This window comes from Saccopteryx bilineata, chromosome 2 (assembly GCF_036850765.1).
Source record: "Saccopteryx bilineata isolate mSacBil1 chromosome 2, mSacBil1_pri_phased_curated, whole genome shotgun sequence".
NCBI lineage: Eukaryota > Metazoa > Chordata > Mammalia > Chiroptera > Emballonuridae > Saccopteryx > Saccopteryx bilineata.
Window position 1 is genome coordinate 290,475,137 of NC_089491.1, and position 23,781 is coordinate 290,498,917.

The 23,781-nt window shown below is 45.6% G+C and overlaps 2 protein-coding genes and 1 long non-coding RNA gene across 3 annotated transcripts; 1 reads left to right on the plus strand and 2 right to left on the minus strand.

Annotated features, from left to right (window-relative positions):
- Positions 1 to 86: 86 nt before the first annotated feature.
- Positions 87 to 20,042, plus strand: LOC136326003 (uncharacterized). The gene is made up of 4 exons (XR_010729368.1): positions 87 to 305; positions 689 to 794; positions 12,420 to 12,568; positions 19,861 to 20,042. It is a non-coding gene; the product is annotated as an uncharacterized lncRNA (long non-coding RNA).
- Positions 7,757 to 8,714, minus strand: LOC136323298 (transmembrane epididymal protein 1A-like). Its single transcript, XM_066255130.1, has one exon. The coding sequence runs from the start codon at positions 8,712 to 8,714 to the stop codon at positions 7,809 to 7,811; it is 906 nt and encodes a 301-aa protein (XP_066111227.1). The 3' UTR covers positions 7,757 to 7,808.
- Positions 20,043 to 20,265: 223 nt separating the features above from the next.
- Positions 20,266 to 21,749, minus strand: LOC136323299 (transmembrane epididymal protein 1-like). Its single transcript, XM_066255131.1, has one exon. The coding sequence runs from the start codon at positions 21,188 to 21,190 to the stop codon at positions 20,285 to 20,287; it is 906 nt and encodes a 301-aa protein (XP_066111228.1). The 5' UTR covers positions 21,191 to 21,749; the 3' UTR covers positions 20,266 to 20,284.
- Positions 21,750 to 23,781: the final 2,032 nt, after the last annotated feature.

A 23,781-nucleotide genomic window follows, 5' to 3' on the forward strand; every position in this document is an offset into this window, starting at 1 on the left:
GTCGGCTGATTCGCGCCCGGGCACCGCGGCGATTGGGCGGCCAGCAGAGCGGGCGCCGCCGGGGAGGGGGCGAGCGTGCCGGGGAAGAAAGAAAGGGAAAGCGCCGTGGGGGAGGGGATAGGGGAGGGGGCGCCCGCTCTGCTGGCACGGGAGGGGCGGAAAGGAGGCTGGCTACGTTAGGAGGGGTGAGTTCCTGCCGGGAGGGAAGGACTCCGCCCGCCCTGGCCTTCGCTCGCCACCGTGGGGCGTCCCTGCAGCCCCTACCCGGGTCTGGAAGCGCCCAGCAAACCTCCTGCAGCCTTCAGGTTGGGTCCTGTTGCAAAAGAGTTCTCTCTTTCAGGAAATCCTGTTGCAGCCTCCATAACACCCTGAAAAAATTCCGACCCACCAGAACATAAATTTGCCTTTTGTATTTTATCCCCCCGCCAGCCCACTTCTTGTTCGTGTCAGGTTGAAGGGGGAACAGGGGACAGAAAACCCTGGGCCTGCGGAGAGCCGGCTCTCGGTGGGTTTGGGGAAGTGACCAGAAATCTGCCATCTCACGTTTATAATCCCCGTGCTGTATTTTTAGTATTATCCATAGAGAGTAACCTGAGGGCAGTAGAAACAAAGTTAGGAGACTTGTCTGATTCCCCTTGTGTTCAACTTAAAGCAAGTGTTTCAGCCTCTCTGCTCCCTGCAAATAAAGGTCTTCAAGAGAGGACCTTGAGAGCTGCCCACCAAATTGGAGATCCTGTGTGCAAACATCCCCGCGGGCAGCTGAAAGGAAAAAGAGGTCTTCGCATATCTCCAGGGTAGGTGGGAAATTTAGGTTTCCTTAGTGCACCTTCTTTTTAATCTGGCAAGTAAGAATCAATACCCCTTCCTCCTCTGTCTTGCTGTGATGGTTGAGAAAATGTATTGGTGAAGACATTTGTGAAATGGATGCTTGTTGACAGATGCACAATAGTTACGTGTACATGTACAAATGTATGCCATACACGCACATATATACACATATATCAGTTCTATTACTTGATCATTCTTGATTTTTATTCCCTGAGCCCACCTGATGCTATCTAGTCTTGACCGCATCGTTCAGGAGCCCCCTGTGTTTGAGTCTGAGGTTTTTCTCTTTGACGACCAAGAACTCATGTTTTCAGTGCCTTTGGAAGGAGAGAGGAAGAAATTTGTTCTTCTGGTTATTTTCTGTACCACAAATATGGAAAAGAAATGTTGCCAGTGACCATACACACATAACTTGGCTTCTTTGGTCAACATCCCCTCCCTTTATGGGTGTGCCTAATACTATAGTGCTTTAAAATGACAGAGGCAGCATTCATCTCAAACCAGCTTTTAGTATGTTTCAGACAGGTGACATTCTGGACTGAGTACAGTGCCTTGTGAGTGTAGCGGTTTCCCTGTTAAGTTTGAGTGCTGCGCCTTGGAGTCTTACAGTGTGGTTGTTGAAGGCTGGGTCAGAAAAACCTAGGTTCAAGTCTGGGCTTTACCTCTTCCCTGCTTTGTGCTGGCTTAGTTACTTAACAACATGAAGCCTCAGTTTCCTTGCCTACAAAATATTGTAGGAATCAATTGTGACAGCAAATGCAAATAAATTAGGATTGTACCTGCAACATGGTGTTTAGAAAACAGTGATATGATTACTACTATAGGGTAAAATAATCTGAATAGGTTGGATTATTCCTTTCCCTGTCACTCTGTAATGCTCCACTATTAGTTTTATGTGAGTGGGCTTAGACCTGGTAACAGTGAGACGTCTTCATTCGTTTCTTCCTGTAAAATCTTGAGTTTAAGTGGTTGAGGCAGGCGAGTGGAAGAAGTGAAAGGTGATATTCTTGTTTAAAAAGATGTTGACTTCCAGATGCCAAACTGCCTAAGCATAAACCAGAGCCTTCTCCAGTACTCATCACCTCCATCCAGCACCTGCGGTGGGGATGGCAACATAATAGAAAATGGAATGGTAGCAAGTGCAGTTTACGGTATCCTATTTTGCCCTGTGAGTGGGGCTTCCCTTGCTAGGAATCTGAACCTCCTTGAGGAGCTCATTCATCTTGTATCTCCCAGTAGCATCCAGGGTGAGTGTTCCGTCCGTGATGTTTGTTGACCACACAGAAATGACAGCAGCACCAAGAGAATATGTGCTTTGAACTGATTTTCCAAGAATGGAAATGGATTTGCTTTCATCCATTCATGTGACCAGGGACATACTTTGTGAGGGCTAGCAACATAATACTTGACTGCTGAGTCAAGAGGGGACAAGAAGTCTTGTCCTCCTTGGTCCACCCAACACTTACTCAAACCAAGCAAATAGGGCCTCAAATGAGCCCAAGGACTGATCAGGGAAGCTTAAAAATGTACGGGGGAAGAAAAAGCAGAAAAAGACCTGTTCCTAACTGGTTCGCCCCCAGAAACCCAGACTGTGCTTTTGGAGAAGTTAAAAGTAGAACAGCCTGTTTCATCCAGTTGGGCTTTGCTGTGTCTGCTGCACTTTGTTCTCCTTCCCCTTCTTCCCCAAATTGCCACCCACCCCCACCCCCTCCCCCCTCCATAAAAAGGGGATTAGAATGCTTGAACCCATGAATTCTTCTATCTCTAGGTACACTCAGTATCAGAGCCGACAAGAGGTTCTATTACGTGTGCTTTGAAGTCAGGATTTTGTCTCAGAGTAGAATCGCTATGCCCAAGGGTCAAGTGGAGTGGGAAAGCAGTATTTTAGGTACAGATTTTGTTCCAAATCTAAGAAATGGCCAGGGACTAAAAGCATTTCTTCAGCAATGCCTGAAATAAATGTCTTGTCTTGGGTGGACGTTACCTATGAGTTGACCTCTCAATTTCTCTTTCGAAGGACCCATTCATTCTTCCCAGGCCTGCAGGCCTGCGTGGTTGCCTTTTACTCCTTAGAGACGATTTGGGACAGGGCGCAGATAGACCTAAACCTTCAGCCATAACCTGTAGTTTGAGAAAAGGGGTTTTCCCTATATCTGAATGATTTCAATCGGCATTTGACAAAACCCTTTAATTAGGCTGAAGACACAAAGCTAAGACCCAGCCTTCAGAAGTACCCTGGAAACCCAACCCCAAATTGTAAACTATGTTTGTTTTTAAATAAACCAACACCAGTTCTTTCCAAAAGAATAGACCATGGTGTAATCTTAAAGCAAAAAATCAAAAAAGAGAAAAGAAAACCATCTTGGAAGTTAAGGTCATTGCTCTAAATCCAGATTTAGGGCAGAAGCTGCGGTTGGCCGAGTTGTCAAATTTCACTACACAGTTAAAGGAGGAAAGACCAGGTTTTACCTCAGTTCAGTACCTAACACTGACCACAGAGAAATTGTTCTTTACAATTTCTCATTGCTTGATATTCTTATGCTCAGGTTAGGAAATGAGAAGTTCAAATCTGAGCTGCATTTCCTTAGCTTGATTTGAGTTTCGTTGAAGGCCCCTTAATATGATTCAAATACAGGGAAAACTCCATTTCCCAAACTGCACATTACAGCTGAAGGCCTGGGTCTGTGTGAGCCCTATCCCAAGTCTTGCCTCCAATAGGCAACTGCTTGGAAAGTTAGAAAGAATTAAGTTCGGTTTAGCTAACAACGTGGCAAAATAAGTCCTCTTGAGAAAATTAGAGCCATGCAATTATGGAATTAGATCTTCACATTAAGATCTGTCTTAGCCTGACCTGTGGTGGCACAGTGGATTAAGTGTTGATCTGGAATGCTGAGGTCACCGGTTCAAAACCCTGGGCTTGCCCGGTCAAGGCATATACTACAGGAAGCAACTACTATGAGTTGATGCTTCCCACTTCTCCTCCCTCTTTCTCTCTCTTCTTTCTGTAAAAATCAACAAATGAAATAAAATAAAATAAAGAAAATTATTAAAGAAAAAATAAAAAGATCTTCTGTCTTAAAAGTGAGGAAACTGAAGTCTCCTTAAGTCATGGTAGCTTGCTGACATCACCTGAGTGCAGTATTTCACAGCCTGTAACTCCCTTCAGAGCCTTATTCTCTTCCCCTTTCTGCAGTGTCAGGCTGTGCACTATGCACTCCTGGGCCACTACCTCCAAAACACTGGGATCCCCACTGTGCCCACTAAAGAAGGTCCCAAGTGCAGGGACCAGGCAGTTTGTCCCAAGATCCTACTCTGTGGGTTTTAGTGCCTTCCATAGAATAATTAGATTTCCAGAAGCAAAAATGCTTTATGGCAGGTTCTATTTAAAGGGGTATTTGGAGGTCATATCTTAATCTGCCCCTCGTTTGGTTGTTTTATGAATCTGAGATATTCACAGACAAAATTCGTTCCTTATTCTCAGTGTATGTATGGACCTATCTTTGTTCTCTAGATTGATGAAAGCGTTGTTGAAGCTTATGAAAAACTTTGGGAGATTCAGCATTGCAGTCAAAACGTTACTTGGATCAGAGTGTGCCCTTTTTGTTTGGTACTTTTCCCAAAGAGTTCCTCAACTGGGTCCACAGTCTGTTCTCCCTCACCCCCATCCCTTTAGTTGATTTGAAGCCCTGTGTATTTCACATTCATGTGCCAAATTTTAATGGGAAACAAACAGCCCTGGGGTATGTTTTCTGGATGCTTGGGTAATACTTAGACTGGTTCTGTATTTTTCCTGACCTCCTTTCCCCTCCCCCCATGCTTAAACCCGTAGTTGAGACTTGTTTACCAGGTTGGAGAACTTGGCCTGGTGGTGTGAACATAGTGCCCTCTGGTGGAACTTTGTGAGAATTACCGTACATGTCTCCTTCGACGCTGAAGAGTGGGAAGTTGTTTCTTGACTGGGCTTCAAGAGGAGGTCCTCTGTGTTACATCTCAAATACAGTAAATTAATACCATGCAAGTTTATTATCTATACGTGGCATTTAAGAGACGTCATCTTGAGGGTATCGACTGATTACCAGAGGTTCATTTATGATTGTAAAGTGAGGCCTCAAATGACTAGAAATGGGCAGCAAGCCGCAAGTGGTCTTCACCTTCTCCCATCAATGTGTACAAGAGGTGAAGAGAAAGGAGGTCCCCCTCCTCCAGAAAGGTCATTGAAAAGAGTCTAGAAACCAACAGTTAAGGGAAAATGGGCAAGGACCAGAAAACTGGGTTACAAAGAAGTTTTTTTTTGTTTGTTTGTTTGTTTGTATTTTTCTGAAGCTGGAAACGGGGAGAGACAGACAGACTCCCGCATGCGCCCAACCGGGATCCACCTGGTACGCCCACCAGGGGTGACGCTCTGCCCACCAGGGGGCGATGCTCTGCTGGGACCAGAGCCACTCTAGTGCCTGGGGCAGAGGCCAAGGAGCCATCCCCAGCGCCCGGGCCATCTTTGCTCCAATGGAGCCTCGGCTGCGGGAGGGGAAGAGAGAGACAGAGAGGAAGGGGGGGGGGTGGAGAAGCAAATGGGCGCTTCTCCTATGTGCCCTGGCTGGGAATTGAACCCGGGTCCCCTGCACGCCAGGCCGACGCTCTACCGCTGAGCCAACCGGCCAGGGCCTACAAAGAAGTTTTATCCTCAGACTTCACTCAGAAACCTAAGACCCTGCCAGAAGTTGAGAGTCAGGGAGACTCTCTCTCTCAGGGGAACCCTGGGGGAAGGGCCAGGTGGCGGACAGGAAGCATGACCAACACACCTTAAATTTTATTCTTTTTTTATTTTTCCATTGATTTGACAGAGGGGGAGGAGGAAGAAAAAGAGAGAGGCATCAACTTCTTGTTCCACTTAGTTGTTCCATTTAGTTTGCACTCATTGGTTCCTTCCCGTACGTGCCCTGACCAGGGATTGAACCCACAACTTGGTGTGCCAGGATGACACTCTGTCCACGTAAGCCACCCATCCAGGGCCAACACACCTTATGGGGGTGTCTAGAGTATTTACACTATACTGCTTGCTCTTTTGTTTTTCTTCTCTCTTTTTTAAAAATAACTTCATTTTGAAGATCACTCCCTTCTCCATTGCCATTAGTATAGTCACTGTGACGCAAAGGATACAGTGACTGGCTTGCGTCAGACACACCTGCACAGGAATTCCTGTCTTGCCTTGTATTAGCTGTAAGACGTGGGCAAGTCAACCTGCTGAGCCTCAGCTTTCTGAAGGTTCCTCATAGAAATGCTTGTGAGGATTAAAAAGCAATTAACAAAGTAAACAATTCTCGAACAGAATAGTGGATTTTGTTATCCCAAGAATGAGGAAGAGAGTGGCCCATGACTAAGGAGATGACTCAGGTTCTAGGATCACTGGTGTTTTCCAGAGTTTCGCAGAAGTCTCAGACCTGTCTGGCAGCACTGGCGGTAGGAACTTATAGGCCAAGATTCTGGAAGCAAATAAGACTTTATTAAGCATCACCTAAGCTAGATAGTTGGCTTATACATAGGAAAGTATGTAACTTGATATGATGAAGTCTTTACTCTTTAGGAGCTTACACTTTAGATCAGGGGTCTCCAAACTTTTTACACAGGGGGCCAGTTCACTGTCCCTCAGACCGTTGGAGGGCCAGACTATAAAAAAAATAATGAACAAATCCCTGTGCACACTGCACATATCTTATTTTAAAGTAAAAAAACAAAACGGGAACAAATACAATATTTAAAATAAAGAACAAGTAAATTTAAATCAACAAACTGACCAGTATTTCAATGGGAACTATGGGCCTGCTTTTGGCTGAGATAGTCAATGTGCTCCTCTCACTGACCACCAATGAAAGAGGTGCCCCTTCCGGAAGTGAAGCGGGGGCTGGATAAATGGCCTCAGGGGGCTGCATGCGGCCTGCGGGCCATAGTTTGGGGACCCCTGCTTTAGGTGGTGGGAGAAGGTCTCCCCAAGCAGAATGATTTCAGAAACAGAACAAAGCAAAGTATATCAGCTGGAGGAGCAAATTAACAAAGTGGACCTAGTATAAGCGCCTAAGAGTTCCGGAGCAAAGGAGAGTGGACAAAGCCTTCTCAGAGCTGCTCGGTGGATGTGGGTGAAGGTGGGTCTTATGCTGGGTACCGAATAACATAAAAATGTGAGCGTGGGATGGCTTTCTATGAGATACCAGGGACTGAAATTTGCCAAGACTCATACCTAGGATCTAGTAAATTACACGTGCCAAGGTGGGGATGGTGAAATAGGTTGGCTTTGGCCGGAACAGGAATAATAAAGTATGAAGTCTGGGAAATACTGAACATTTGGGTTCCATAAAAGTTTCAGTTTTACAAATTTGAAATGTTACTATATTAAAGCATTCATAAAGTCTCACTTTATTAATTTGAATTTGAAATTATGCCAATTCTTAAAAATATTTTTTTTGGGGGGGGAGTGGGTAAAAAAGAGCGTAATTTCAGCCTGTATAAGTCAATTATAAATTCTTTATGCTACTTCCACATGGGGTGCAACTTTGGTGAGCAAATAGAAGTACCCACTCTTCTTTATCGGGTTGAGACTTGAATGATTCCAGTTTTGAACAGAGTAGTTAGAAACCATTATTCCCTCGGGTAAAAGGCAAGCACTCGTGTCTGGAGAAGCAGCCGGTAGGGGGGATGGCTGCTGACTTTCTTCCCTTCCAAGGCCTCCCCCTACCGCATTCTCTGGCCCCTGTGGCCTTTCTTGCACCTTTCTCTATTCCCTGGTCCTCTTCCCCACCCCCCACCAATCCGTGCAGCATCCCTTTCTCGGCCCCCTCTTGTTTCTTCAGTGATTAGACTCAGGTTCAAACAGCGGAGGGAGACCAACTGCTCTCCTCTGCGGCCATTACCTTCACTGGGACCAAGGAGGGGACAATGCACGTGTCTGAGAGAACCCACAAGGGGGAAGATGGGTGAGCAAACCCGTCTCAGGGTGAGCTCTCTGCGAGCAGACGAGCCTGGTCCTCTTTCTCTGAGGGCCGCATTTCCGGCAGCAATTTGTAGAGAGGTCCTTCAGTCCCCGTATAATACAGAGCTTCTTTGGACCTTGTCAGCTTCGAGCTGGGGCTGTAACAGCGATACCAAAAGGAAGAGATGCCATAGAGTCCCAACAGGCACAGAGCGTTGACCAAACCATGCCAGCAGAAGAAAGTGGTGACGAACATGATGTCGCTGATGTCATCATCTTGCCATGGGTAGCCGGTGACGGGTCTGTAGAGAATGAAGCCCGCCTGCACCAGCCAGGACCCCATCATCAGAAACAGGAAGGTCTCGATCAGTGAGAGGTGAAACGCGTCGGGAGCCCACAGCTCTATGGTCAACACCAGCATCAGCAGGAACACCACCAGCATGAGCAGACAGTGAACCTGCAGCTCCACCCCTGTTGAATCTTGAACATGTGATGCCAGCAGCATCAGAAGCACATAGAAGGTCAGCACCAGGCCACCTTTTTCTAGGAGCACACATCTCTGAGGCAGCAAGTTCTCGCTCATGACATCTACGCAGCCACTGAGGATAAGGAGGGTGAACATGGTGAGGTGCTGCCACTCTTTGGGGTACATAAACCTCGGTGGCATTTCCCTGTTCATCAGTGTGAACCCTCCTCTAGTGCAGCTGATCTCATAAGCTATCAGGATGGATCCAGTCACTGTCTTCAACAAACCTCTGTAGGATATTTCCCACAGCCTGGCCCATCTTCCCTTATTCCTGGGAAGGCATGAAGGATGCAGGAGAGAGTCATTGACTATTATGGCTTTAAAGACCACTATTGCCTGATACAGCCCGTATGAAAATAGAAACAGCCCTGGGTACACATGGCCGATAAAGCTTCCCATTGAACGATAGATCTGTCTAATGAAAGAGAAGAGCAAGACTCAGGCACGTCCACACCTTCTGGGGCCACCCCAAGGTCCAGGCTTTGGAAAGACTCGCCTTCCACTAACTTTTATCACCTCACCCCTCCCACTGCACCCCCACAGAGAGGAAATGTTTTGTGAATCAATCCTACACCTTTGGTGGCGGAAACCCTCATTGTTCCATTCCATTCTGGTACATTGGGAACTGGCTTCTGTCAAAGCAGAAAGCAGATAAATGTGCTTTTAGGGGCTCCCCACTATGGCCCTTGTTAAGTGCTTCTTGTCACACTTGTCCCTTTCTCCTATGGCTTCCTTCCCCTAGTGCTTTCCAGCACTCAGCAGAGAGAGGGAGAATCATGGGATGGCGGGGAGGGGTTACCTTGGTAACCAAAGGAAGTCTGGGCACTTACTGAGTATCCTCCAGGACCCTGCAGACATAACTTGAATCCAATTGTAAGAATTTTTTCCTGGACACGTATTTATAAACATTTGGATATATAACCACATATATGTACTTGCCATCTACCTGGCTATTCTATTCCCTTATAGACACATTCTTGAAAATGACCAAGAAAGCTCCCTTCACCTCTTCCCCTTACCTCTTCACATCCTTGCCCCACCCTCTGCCCCACATCTCTACTGAATCCAAAAATCTACCTTTTGATATGATTTTAGGGACTGGTGGTTTTGTAGTGCATAAACCGCAGCTTGAGCCACATTCCTCAGAATTCCCTTCCCTGTATGGTCCCCGGATGAGCTGGCTACAAAGAGATTCACCTGCGATTCTGAAGGAGGAGGCAAGGCAGCAACCTCAGCACACGCTGAAGGCACAGCTGCAGGTGCCACACTGGAGCCCGTCTCTCTGTCCCTGATCTGCTGGCTCACCTCCTCAGCATGGCTGGGCCGATCGCTCCCTTAGTTAGCTTCTCTTAGTGTGGAGGGCACCAGCTTCTTCTGCAGGTCACCTGCCACTAAAGGATGGGGCGGTGGAAGTCAGACACAGGCTCCATTTTGTCCTCATGGCTTTCGATTTGTCCCTGCTCTTCCTACCTTCATGCCATACACTTTGTCCTGACTGCAGCTGCACTGGCCCGAAATACAGCACAGAGAAGACAGCTTTCTATCGACGTCTTCACTGCCCATGTATAAGGTCTGATATCCACATTCCACATCACTCTGCTCCCAGGATGCCTCCCTAACTGAGACGAGGGATTCAAGTAGAAATAATCCTTAAAAGGCAGATGCCGTTGAGAAGAGTGACTCCAGTGAGCTGGTGTTGGCCATTTGTATTCTAGTGTGAATTAGCCCATCAGCTTCATCCATCCATTACTAAAGTCTGATGGACCTGGGGAGACAGAATTCTCGGTGTTGGGTACCAGCCAGATGCATGTAAATCAGAGGGTGGTGGGAAACAAAGTGCAAGGAATGGGAGGCGTGCCCTGGGCCCACCAATGGTTCTGGGTGTGTTACAGGATGTACATGGAATAGGAGTTCCTCTGGGAATGCTGAGGGGAGAGGAAGTTCTTCACTCAACATGAACCGTGCTAACATCACCGTCTCCTGCAAAATCATCTGTCTTCACAGTACAAGCAATGCTGTGGGGAAGAGAGGTAGCAGCTGTATGCTAACAGCGCCCCTGGTGGAGAGGAGGGAGAATTCACACCAGAGTCACACAGCACTGCCTCTGAGCAAATTCCTCCTCTTCCTCAAGTCCACTTAATTCTAGAAAAATTAGATCTCTCTCTGCCCTTGTGAATGGCAGTTATTGCTTCTTGCTAGTGAGAGATTTGGTGAGGGTGGGGATTTGAGAGTGAAGGCAAGTAGGGAAAACAAAGCTTCAGTCTGCTCTCTGAAGGAATTTGCTTTAATATTAGGTGTTTTTATTCTATGTATAGTCATTATAAGAAAATCAGATAAACTAAGCAAAAAGGACATTAAAAATCATTTGTAATCCCACAACTTGGAGGTGATCGTCGTCACCAGTGAGGTATAGAAACACAGTCAATGAGGGCAGCACAAGGAAGTGGACAGTGCATTGGCCAGAAGTCAGAAATCTGGGTTCTAAACTCAGTTCTCCTTGATTTGATGAATGTCATAACCCTTATCTGAAAAAAAAGAAATGAGTGTTGAACTTTCTATTAAAGTGAATGTAAAAGGGCCAAAGTGCGCATATTTATCTCCTGCTTTTTCCTTTTTGGTGAAATTTCAAAACACTTGGAGAGCACTATAGTGATCAGAGCTTAGAGGAAAAGGATGCAAAGTCACAGATTTTGTGAGTCAGGGAGGAGAGATCCCCAGGGATTCTCTCTGGTCCTTAGATTTGCTCTGGGAGAAGCGAGGGCCCACGGCTCCTCTGGGTGTCAGCAGAGCATGTGGTCTGCAGGCCTTACGAGGCGCTGCGTTTGGTCACTCAGTGTCACCTCCAGTCATTGGAGGCTGTGGTCCCAGTGAGATGGGGCCGCAGAGCTGACTCCGGTTCTACACTCATCTTCCCAGTTGTTCTCGGCAGCCATGAGCGGGTTTCAAGTGGCCAGAGGAGGAGAGAGGACGACGGCACTGACCCAACAGCACTGCGAGATTGAGAGTGGCACTAATGAGGACAAGTAGTCTCACTTAAGGTCCCATCTGGGATACTCAGGCCCCCGCCTTGGCCAGACATCAGTGCTCCATGTTGTTCAGTGAAGCATGAACATCCTGATCTTGACTTTGAAGATAGGAACCATCTCTCCCAAACCAGACACTGCCCACAGGGAGCCGAGAAGGGAGCCAAAGCCGGTGAATGATTAGCAGAACTGGCAGACAGTCCCGAGTCTGTGGGCACCGAGGGCCTGGGAGGCTGTTTTCTAAAGAAGACATGGAGGTCCTTCGTGACCTGGCGGCTCCACGGGGAGACTCCCCTCAGACCTGCCTCCCCACCCGCCACCCCCTATTCTAGAGGGTCCCCAGGCACTGCCACTGCACTTGTCTGGCTTGATATGCTAGAATGAGCAATAAGCTCCTCAGGAATTTAGGGAACATGAATTTACTAAGTGCTGTGAATTCCAAGTGCAGCAGGGCCTATAAGAAGTAGATGACCTAGTTCTTATTCTCAAAGAGCTCACAGTTTAGTTGAGGGCACACACCTCCACACACACTCAAGCACAAGCACACACACACAATGCACAACACAGACATTAGAAAACAAGACTGCTTCCTTTCAATAGAAATCAAATGTCACATACATAATTTCAAGTTTTCTAAGAGCAAGCTTTTAAAAAGCACAGAGAGGTGAAATTAATTTTAATGAGATACTATATTTAACCCAGTATATCTAACATGTTATTTGAACAATGTTATTATAAAAATTATAAATGAAGTATTTTATAATCCTTATTTCATACTGTCTTCAAACTTTAGCATATATTGCATATTTATAGCACATCTCAAGCCAGACAGCCAAAGCACAAGTGCTCCATAGCTACACGTAGTTAGCGGCTGCCATATTGGGTGGCACCGATTTAGACAGTAAAGGATGACATGTTGAATGAATTTCAAGGTTTTAATGAAAAGAACAGTTGATGGAGGAGATAGAAATTTGGTCAGAAATGGCATCTAGAGAGCCTCAGTATAAACTTCCCAGTGGCCGGGGGATTTTAGTATGGTGCTATCTAAAAGCATCTTTTAATTCACCTCCTTTCTGTTTAGGAAGGCCATCGTCATTGTCATCATCATCATAAAATGATTGCAACTCACCTTGCTGTAAGACAGAATGACATCATAAGAAGAGAAAAAGCGGGAGGCTGGAGGCTCAAGCAGAACCACACAGGGGGCGTGTCCATGGAAACCCACACGAGGTCAGAGTCAGCACGTGTCCACGTGCCAAACTTTCGTCTTCAAGGGTTTGTAAGCCGTGGAGTTTGTCACTGGTGTCCCAAAACAAGGCTCACGAGACATGGAAACCAACGATCTAATTTCTTAGCTTGAAAGGACATATATGCTTTATTTCTCCTGGCACACCAGCTTATAATTTTCCTCTGAAGTTTTCTCTGTTCTGAGCTTTATAGTTCACTGCATCATCGTGGCTTAGGTTTCCAGTTTATAGAATTGATTTCAGGGGCTTTTCAACAATCCCATTTCAACGGCTGCAAAGTTTTTTTTCTTCTGGAAACTTTCCGAGAGGTGGAAGCACAGACTCAGCTTACCTCTGTTATAGCTATTTCTCCCCTTAAGACTAGTCTGAAGACAGAACTCCAGGACTCTGAGTTTGTTTTTCCATAGCTCATTTCTCTTCCAAACCAGAATATGCACCCCCAAATTAGGAGTTAGGCCTCGCTCCCTCTTGTTTGGGATGCTTAATTCAGCAATTTGGGAATCCCACTGTGAGTTTCACAATTCCCTGGGGGAGAGGCAGCTATCTGACCACTGAACATTCTTGCTCCCCTCCCACAATGCAGAGTTTCCCAGCTGCTCAGCGAGTTTGGGCCAGTTGAACATGTGTGGAAGTTTGTACACCACTTCAAAACATGGCCCACAGAAGCCTTCCTCCCCTTCCTCACCTGGGCTGCCAACAGAGAACTCTGAGGCCTGGAGAAAGACACAGTCACAATATGGGAGGAGTCTCTGGCTTCTGAAAGACCAGATAGAAGGCTGCCTATTAACTAGGAATGCTGGCATTTGACTTTATGAGTGTGGGAGAAGTACTCTTCTGTTATGTTAACCCAATAGGACGTAGGGTTTATGTTTTTATTTTGTGTATGTGTGGGGGGGGGTATCTGTTTTTAAATCAGTTAGTTAATATACATTGTCTACCAAGCCTCCAAGAGGCCCACTGAAAGCTCACATCAAGTCAATTCCTGGCTATGAATTTTAATGGGACAAACATCCAAAGGGTTATGTTGATTATTCCCAGCCAACTTCCTCCTCTGTCTTCAGTATCCCAAAGTCTAGAATTCTCATGCACTGTGTCCAAGCCTCTGTTTCTGGGGCCCAAGAAACTAAATTTATAAAGGTTGTCTTATGATTATAGACACAGAGCATAGAACTCAATAGGCCTGAAGTTTCTTATTCTCATTTGGATCCCTGCTTCATTTTGGATATAGTCTTCCAGTAATAGGACCACACACCCTAAAGAACTCTTGTGTTTCTCATCCCTGACCAGTGCTGGATAAATCTTCACCCCAAAATAACGCCACCTGTGTTAGTTTTCTATTGCTGCATAACACATGAACATAGAGGTAGGAACTGAGGAAACGCAAATTGTATTTTCTCATGGTCTCCATGGGTCAGGAATCTATATGGGTCGGCTGAGTCCTCTGCTCAGACCTCACCAAGCTGAAATCAGGGTGTTTTGGCGGGGGCCGTGAGTCCCATCTGAGGCTCGGGATCCTTTTCAAATTCACTGGATGTTGGCAAAATTCAGCTCCTTGCAGTTCTAGGACTGTTGTTTCCATTTTCTCGCTGCCTGTGATCAAGGACTGCTCTCGGCAACTAGAGGGTGCTCATGGCTCCTTGCTGTGGGGCCCCTGGTAGGAAGTTCACAGCATGGCTGTTTGCTTTCCTCAGGCCAACAAGGTGCACCTCTGATGGCTCACCTTCTTGTAAAGACCTCACCTGACGAGGTCAGACCCATCCAGGTCCCTTTTTACTAATTCAAACTCAATTGGTTAGTAACTAATTATGGGAGTGGTTTTCCATTATATTCACTAGTCCTACTCACACTCAAGAGGAAGAGATTATGCAGAGTGTGTACAACCAGGGACAGGAATCTTGGGAACCATCTTAGAATTCTGCTTACCATCTAATCTTCCTTTTCATTCATCACTATAAATTGCAATACAATTGTGTATGTGTTTTGTTTTTTTTGTCTTTCTCATTATTGCATTGCTAATCCCTACACAGTACCTGGAAAATAGTAGCTGTTTAGGATTCTTGAATGCATGGATTAATCTTTTGGTATCTTGGTTGAATTTGGGAGATCCCCTTAATTTATTACCCGGCTATTTACAAATTAGTCTCCTTCACTGTATGCTCACTTTTGTGAAATTCACTTGTAAAACTTTTTCTCTTGTCATTGTTCCAGATATTTGGGAGTGAATTTTGTTTGTTTGTTTGTTTATTCAGTGAGAGGAAGAAAGGCAGAGAGACAGACTCCCACATGCACCCTGCCTGGGATCCACCTGGCAAGCCTACTAGGGAGTGATGCTCTGCCCATTTGTGGTGTTGCTCCATTGCTCAGCAACCAAGCTCTTCTTAGTGCCTGAGGTGGAGGCCATTGAGCCATCCTCAGCACCCAGGGCCAACTCGCTCCAATCAAGTCACAGCTACAGGGGGCGAAGAGAGAGAGAGGAGCGAGAAGGGGAGGGGTGGAGAAGTAGATGGGCGCTTCTCCTGTGTGCCCTGATTAGGAATCGAACCCAGGACATCCACATGCTGGACTGACACTCTACCACTGAGCCAACTAGGCAAGGCTGAATTTTGTTTAAAATTCTGGCCTCTTGTGCTAATTTCACAGGTATTTCGGAGAGGGTCCCAATAAGAAATAGATGGCAACCAACACTGGGATAGTTCAAGGAGGGCTTAAAAAGGTACTTCGTACATTGATGTGGACAAGGTGTAAGGAGACCACAAGGGATAGTCGAGTAATGGTTGGAGTTTACTACCTCTAGGCCTGAAGGGACATGGAACAGAAGTTCCCAGTATGAACAAGGACAGTGCAGTGGGTTTCAGTGGTTGTCTCTAAAAATATATTTCCAAGCCTTAACCCTGGAACCTGTGAATGTGACCTTATTTGCCACAAGGTTCTTCGTAGATATAATTAAGTTAAGAATCTCGAGATGAAGTCATTTTGGATTTAGGGTGGGTTTTAAGTCCAGTCACCTGTGACTTCGTAAGAGAAAGGCAGAGAGAGATTTGAGACACAGAGGCCCACAGAGGAGAAGGCAGCATGCAGACGGGGGCAGAGATTGGAGTGATGCATCTGCAAGCTGAGGGACGCCGAGGATTGCCAGCAGTTGTCAGAAGCTGGGAGAGAAACCCGGTTCATTTTCCACCTGAGAGCTTCTAGAAGGAACCCACACTGTCCACACCTTGATTTTGGTATTCTGGCTTCCATCTCTGTGGAAGAATAAAGTTCTGTTGTTTTAAGCCACCAAGTTTGCCATCCTGAGGTGACCCCAGGGACAGGAGCTAAGAATAAAAATGCTAATTCCACTCTCTTCACCACCCTCCCACTGGGGCTCCTCATTGACTTTGCATTGCCCGAAGCCAGAGGCTAAGGGCGCTCCAAGCCCAGCTACAGACCAGGGTAGTCTCCTGGGAGAGCAGGATGGAGGGGAAAGACGGGTGTAGAGAACAAACGAAAATTAGACATCATGTCTCATTTTAGGGTAACCATAGGTCCCAATTTGTCTTGAGCACTTTGATTCTTACCTCTTGTCCAGGTCCAAAAATTAATTTTGCCTTTTTTCCTGTAAAGTGTCCGGGTTTGAATGCTAAATTATGTGGTCACATTAGTTACAGACTAAAATCCAATCAGAGGTCGTCAAACTTTTTATAAAAACCGCCCACTTTTGCAGTGCTGGTAGGCCTGGTCCCTACCGCCCACTAGTGGGCGTTACAGCTTTCATGATGGGCCAATCTCGGCGCTGTTTGGTTGCACGGTAGGGACCAGGTTGACCAGCACTGCAAAAGTGGGCGGTTTTTATAAAAAGTTTGACGACCCCTGCTAGGGCATATTACATGAAACAAGTCACCACACTCATCAGTAGCCCTCTCTCCTGGTTGCCCTAAGGGCCTAACCATCATTGACAGGTGTATGGAGAAAACTTAAGGCCTTATGAAGTTAGAAAGAACACACCTACCTTGGAAACTTGTATCGCATATGCCCCATATCTTCCGCATTTAGCTTTTCCCACTCCATCTTTTCATGTCATGACATACAGATCTGCCCTGTTCCTTTAACTCCTACGTAGGACACTATAATTTATTTAACCGTTCCTCTAGTGTCAAACATCTTTTATTAAAAGTTCTTCATGGAAACAATGCTTCTGGGACCAGTCTTATACATGCTCTTTGTGTAGACGTATGAGTATTTCTAGGAGAGATACTATATTACAGTTCTTAGCTACAGACAACAAGAATCCATTTTGCTTGTTTATGAAAAAGAAATTTATTAAAATAAATGGGGTAGTTCACAGAATCAGGAGGGCTGGAGAAAGAGATTTCAGTTTATATTTGAAGAACCAATGCCCAGAATTTCACCATCAGAATAGGCTTAGATTGCTGCTCTGGCACTGACCCCAGAACTATGGGGCAAACCGGCTTGATGATGAAAAACAGAGGTTGACATCATTGCCAGGACTCTTGCTACAGAATGGAAACCCCATGCAGAGCTAATTTCTTTGTATGGCTCACTTCTGAGGTGAAGTCTTGAGTGGATGTGTCTAATCAGTAACATGCCTGCACCCCAGCTAGCTCCAAGGGAAACCAGAGATTAAAAACAAAATATACCAGGAAGGCAAGCCTGACAATAATATGGAAACTGATCAAAATGTTGGGAGGCTGTTTCAAAGATGTAGTTAGGCTCACGTGACAGATGTCTGCTGTAGGTAGCAAGAAGTGGAATTGCTTGCTTGAAGGATCTGAGCATTTAAATTATGGCCCACTCTGCCAAACTGACTTCAAGAAGCTGTGGACCAATTTCCACTGCCACCTGCAGTGTATGATAGTTCCCTTTCCCTACATCTTCTCTGGCAATGGCTAATATCATTTTTTAAAAATATTTTTATTTGTTGATTTCAGAGACAGAAGAAAGGAGAGAGAGAGAAACAGAAACACCAGTTTCTATAGGTGCCCCGACTGGAGATCAAACCTGCAACCTCTGTGAATCAGGACGAGGCTCTGACCAACCAAGCTGTCCGGCCAGGGCTGGACAGTATCATTTATGCAATACTTTTGATAATTGTTGACAACCTGATAGTGCAAAAAAAATCCTACTACTTAAGTCTGCTTTTTCTCAAAATTGATTAGGTTAGCATGTGTGTGTGTGTGTGTGTGTGTGTGTGTGTAGTTGTTTGTTTATTAGCCATTTGTTATTTTTCTGAGACATAGTCCATAGTCACTTATATCTTTTCTTCTTTTTTTTTTTTTTTTTTTTTTTTGCATTTTTCTGAAGCTGGAAACAGGGAGAGACAGTCAGACAGACTCCCACATGCGCCCGACTGGGATCCACCCGGCACGCCCACCATGGGGCGACGCTCTGCCCACCAGGGGGCGATGCTCTGCCCATCCTGAGTGTCGCCATGTTGCGACCAGAGCCACTCTAGTGCCTGAGGCAGAGGCCACAGAGCCATCCCCAGCGCCCGGGCCATCTTTGCTCCAATGGAGCCTTGGCTGCGGGAGGGGAAGAGAGAGACAGAGACGAAGGCGCGGCGGAGGGGTGGAGAAGCAAATGGGCGCTTCTCCCGTGTGCCCTGGCCGGGAATCGAACCCGGGTCCTCCGCATGCTAGGCCGACGCTCTACCGCTGAGCCAACCGGCCAGGGCTTATCTTTTCATTTTTTATATTAGGTTGCACTTTGTCAGTGTTAGAACGTCTTTATAAGTACTGGGTACTGATTTTTTTTTTTTGTCTGTTGAATGCACTGAAAATATTCTTCACAGTGTCCCTTTTCTTTTATTTCTTTTTCTTGTGCCTTTTAGTTATGGAAAGCTCAAAAAATGGGTGATCTTTTCAGACCTTTTTTTTTCCTAGAGAAAGTTTTTCATGTCTTTTATTATAAAAATATCTTCCTTTATTCCCTTTAAAACATTTTGATAGCCTTGTTTCTGATGTTTAACTTTTCAATCCATCTATAATTATGTCCTTGTGTGTTGTCTGAGGTAGAAACTGTGGGTTCCCCCCCCAATGGAGAACCAGTTATTCATCACATTAATTGAGGAGCCCTTTCTTTTCTTTTTTTTAAGTGAGAGGAGGAGGACATAGAGGCAGACTCCCACGTGCGCCCCACCAGGATCCACCCCTACAGGGGGATGCTCTGCCCATCTGAGGCTATTGCTAGGCAACCCCTAGCTAGTTTTTTAGCGCCTAGAGGCAGAGGCTCCATGGAGCCTTCCTCAGCACTTGGGGCCAATTCACTCAAACCAATCCCATGGCTGTGGGAAGGGAAGAGAAGCAGGGGAGGGAGGAGTGGAGAAGCAGATGGTTGCTTCTCCTGTGTGCCCTGACTGGGAATAGAACTCGGGACATCCACCTGCCTGGCTGACACTTTACCACTGAGCCAACCAGCCAGGGCGAGGAACCCTTTCTTAACATGTAGTTAAGTCTCATACTATATTCCTGCTTCTGGAGTGTCTGTTACATTCTACTGTGTTGATTTATGGGCCAATGGTATTTGCTTGCTCCTACACCACATCTTTAATTATTGCATATTTACACTGTATCATGAAAGCTGGTAAAGCAATTTATTCTTTAGGTGTAGAGGACAATATTATATGCCTCTGGAACCTGCAGAGAAAATGAGGTTACTAATGACGATTTGTCTCTGCTGTTAAGGAGACTACCTTTAGCGGGTAAGGTGAAACCTCTCCGTTGCAGACGATGTGAGAAACAGGATGCATCAGCACCATGAGAAAAATGACAAGGCAGATTTAGAGGAACTGCTGAAGAGTTCCAATCAAATGAGAATTTCCTGGAGAAAGAAGTCTTGGTGGCAGTAGTGTCAGGAGATTTAATGCCAGGTATAAAATAACACTTTTTAGTAAATATGTGACTGGTGATGGCTTTTCCCAAATTGTACAGAGTGTCCTTTGGCAAAGGCACCAGTGTAGGACAGAGTGTGTTAGGATGTAGCAAACTGCCAAAAGGGGAGTTAAACAAGTAGCTAACTAAGCCTCACTTTTGCTGGACTAGAATTCAAGAAAAAGAAATGTGGTTGCATTTAATGAAAATTTGGTTTTGGGAAACTTGGAAAACTGTTATATGAAAGTATTATTTTCATCTTATGTACAAAATTAGAAACAATGCTTATCTACATCAATGTTAATATATATATATGTTTATATATATATATATATATGTTTATATATATATGATTCTTACTACTTCAACCAGATGGGAGAAGTGAACTATGCCGTATCTGCTTCCACAGGGTGGTGCCACCTCAGCTGGCAAACAGAAACACCTACCATTGCACTTTTGATTTGTGAGAAAGAAGTCTTTATTCCTCAACTGAAAACCTGGGGAAGCAGTTGGTGACGCCGTGACTGCTGGACTCTGCTCCCCTCATTCCGAGGCCAACTTTGGATTGCATTCTCTGACCCCCGTGGCTTTTCTCGCATATTTCTCTATTCCCTGGTCCCCACCACCACCACCACCACCACCGCCACACCAATCCATGCAGCATCCCTTTCTTGGCCCCCTCTTGTTTCTTCAGTGATTAGACTCATAGTTCAAACAGCGGAGGGAGACCAACTGCTCTCCTCTGCGGCCATTACCTTCACTGGGACCAAGGAGGGGACAATGCACGTGTCTGAGAGAACCCACAAGGGGGAAGATGGGTGAGCAAACCCGTCTCAGGGTGAGCTCTCTGCGAGCAGACGAGCGTGGTCCTCTTTCTCTGAGGGCCGCATTTCCGGCAGCAATTTGTAGAGAGGTCCTTCAGTCCCCGTATAATACAGAGCTTCTTTGGACCTTGTCAGCTTCGAGCTGGGGCTGTAACAGCGATGCCAAAAGGAAGAGATGCCATAGAGTCCCAACAGGCACAGAGCGTTGACCAAACCATGCCAGCAGAAGAAAGTGGTGACGAACATGATGTCGCTGATGTCATCATCTTGCCATGGGTAGCCGGTGACGGGTCTGTAGAGAATGAAGCCCGCCTGCACCAGCCAGGACCCCATCATCAGAAACAGGAAGGTCTCGATCAGTGAGAGGTGAAACGCGTCGGGAGCCCACAGCTCTATGGTCAACACCAGCATCAGCAGGAACACCACCAGCATGAGCAGACAGTGAACCTGCAGCTCCACCCCTGTTGAATTTTGAACATGTGACACAAACAGCGTCAGGAGCAGATAGAAGATCAACACTAGGGCACCTTTTTCTAGAAGCACACATCTCTGAGGCAGCAAGTTCTTGCTCATGACATCTACGCAGCCACTGAGGGTGAGGAGGGTGAACATGGTGAGGTGCTGCCACTCTTTGGGGTACATAAATCTTGGTGGCTGGTTCTTGTTCATAAATACCGCCCCATCATCAAGACAGAAGACCACATAAACTGTTAAGATGGAGCCAGTTACGATCTTCATCCAACCTCTGTAGGATATTTCCCACAGCCTGGCCCATCTTCCCTTATTCCTGGGAGGGCATGAAGGATGCAAGAGAGGGTCATTGACTATTATGGCTTTAAAGACCACTGTTGCCTGATACAGTCCATAAGAGAAAAGATATAGCCCAGGATATACATGACCAATGAACTTTCCCATGAAATTATAGGTCTGTCTGATTAAGGAGTGAAGAACAGAACTCAGACCCTCTCTGCCCTTCCCTCTTTTGAGGACTCTCAAGCTTTAGACTGTATATAAAGAGCTAACTTCTGTCTATTTTTATCATCTCCCTCTGCCCACTGCTCCCAGACAGAATGGAAAGTTCTGGACAAGAGCCTACACTTTTGATGTGGTGGGTCTCATTGTTCCGTTCCATTCTGGTACGTGGGGAGCTAACTAATTTCTGCCAAAGAGGGAAGAGGAATGTTTCCCAGTGTGCACCTGTGAGAACGTGTGTTATCATAGCTCCATGTTTGGGCCTTTGAGATGTTTCTGGTGGCAGCTGTCCCTCTCTCCCATGGCTGATTTTGTCAGTTCTGCTCCAGTGCTTAGAGAAGCAGTGAAGAAGGGCCTGAACACGGAGATTATCCAGAGAAAGCCTGGGTCACTCACAGATATTTACACATCTGTTAAGACACCTTACTTGTATCTTTGTTCGTATATTGGGAGCAAATATATTCTTTCTGAACATGAAAGTTTGTAGGCATTTGGAGGTGAGCTCACACATACACATATGGAGCACCTACCTGACTTCTTCATTTTTCTGTAACAGACAGATTTGGGGAACCACCAAAAAGCCCCTCCTCACCTGTTTCCTAATGTCTCTCCACTGGACAATAAGTGAACCTGAAAAGCCACCTTTGAGATCAAATTTTGAGAGGTTAAAGTATAATTTTGCATTAAAATGTAGAAATGTTGAGACAAGTAGATTTAATGAGCTACTTATATTTATGTTCTTTTTTTGTGAGAGACAGACAGGAAGGAAGAGAGATGAGAAGCATTAACTCATAGTTGCACCATCTTAGTTGTTCATTAATTGCTTTCTCATATGCGCTTTGTTGGGGGCGGGGGGTGCTAGACAAGCCAGTGACTCCTTGCTCAAGCCAGAGACCTTTGGGCTCAAACCAGTGATCATGGGGTCATGTTTATGACCCCATGCTCAAGTGGCAATCCCACACTAAAGCTGGTGAGCCTGCGCTTAAGATGGATGAGCCCACGCTCAAGCTGGCAACCTTGGGGTTTTGAACCTGGGTCCTCAGCATCCCAGCTGACTGATCTATTTATATTTAATGTGACATAGCTCATCAGTTTTATTTGCTCTTTAATTGTTATTTGCTTTAGAAAGTGTCCTTAGCACTAGATGACAGCCAGCTGCATCTGAGGGACTGTATCAAAAGCAAGACTTTTCCCTTATTGGGGATGGCAGAAGACAAGGTATAGGGAATTTGAGGCATGCTCTGGGCACACAAATAATTCTGGGTGTATTGCAGGAGGGACATGGAATAGAATTTTTTCTGGGAGTGATAATTGTGCTGAAGGGAGAGGAAGTTCAGTCACTCAACATGAACCATGCTGACATCTCAGCCTTCTTCATAATCATCTCTTCTCATGATACAAGCAATGCTGTGGGGCAGAAAAGCAGTACCCATATGCTGATAGCACCCCCAGTGGAGAGGAGGAGAGTTTACACCCAGGTCACAACACTTCCTCTAAGCCCTCAGTTTCATCCATGCAACTCCCTTTCCTACACCCACATATGTCAGAAAAATCCAATCGATTCATGTCCTTGAGGATGAATACCATTTCTTATCGGTGGGAGAGTGGGGATTTGAGTGTGAACCTGCTGTAAGAGAAAAAGAGTTTAAAATAGCTTTACAGAGGAACTTTACTTCCTTAATTCATTTTAACTTCAGCTTTCTTTTCTTTTCCTTACAGAAGTGTGGCATACATTGGCGAGCAATTCACTGTATTCATTTCCTTTCTTTCTCTGTATGCTGATAAACTACATTTCCCACCATGCCTACAGTCAGATGCAGCCTTGCCCTGAGTTCTAGCCAATGGAGTAGGAATGGAAGTGTATGTATACATTAATTTCTGGCCTTCCCCATAAAATTGCCCCCCCATGTACTCTCTTCCTCTGGGCAATTTTCCTTTCCTCTGGCTTTAAGAAATAAATTTTTTTTGGTTAAGTAATGGAAATTTTTACATCTGTTTATCATAGTAGCTAGTTCACCCAAGTTAATGCAAAATTAATATATAGCCTTTGTAAAAAAAAACTTAGAAAAATTCATAAGCAAAAAAAAAAAAAATGGAGAAAAACAACCACCTGCTATTCTGAACCTGAGGATGACCGGTATTTACACAACCTCAGCTTTAGGGAGACATGGTTGTGAAATGGAAAAAAGAACAGCTGGAAATTGAGAGAACAAGATTCATTTGAATTTTCCTTCAATATGCAGAACTTTGATGTCTCTTCTAAAGAAAAGAGAGTGCTTTGGCATCTGTGTTCTCTAAAGAGAGGGGGGAGGGGAGAAGAAGGAAGAGGAGAAAGAGGGGGCAGAAGGAAGAGGAGAAAAAGAGGGAGAGAGGGGGAGGAGGAGGAGAAGGAGGAAGAAGGGAGGGAAACATGGGAGGTACTGCATAGAAAGGAGTGATTTTGTTACCCCCTTTCCCAATTTTTCCTTTTTAGCTAGTGGTCAAAACACAGGGAAAACTTCAGAGAGCTGACTGCGCGGGGAAGGAGGTCGGAA

Excerpts from the sequence above, each read along its gene's own strand:
- LOC136323298 (XM_066255130.1), bottom strand. The coding sequence starts at position 8,714 with ATGGGAAGCTTTATCGGCCATGTGTACCCAGGGCTGTTTCTATTTTCA.
- LOC136323299 (XM_066255131.1), bottom strand. The coding sequence starts at position 21,190 with ATGGGAAAGTTCATTGGTCATGTATATCCTGGGCTATATCTTTTCTCT.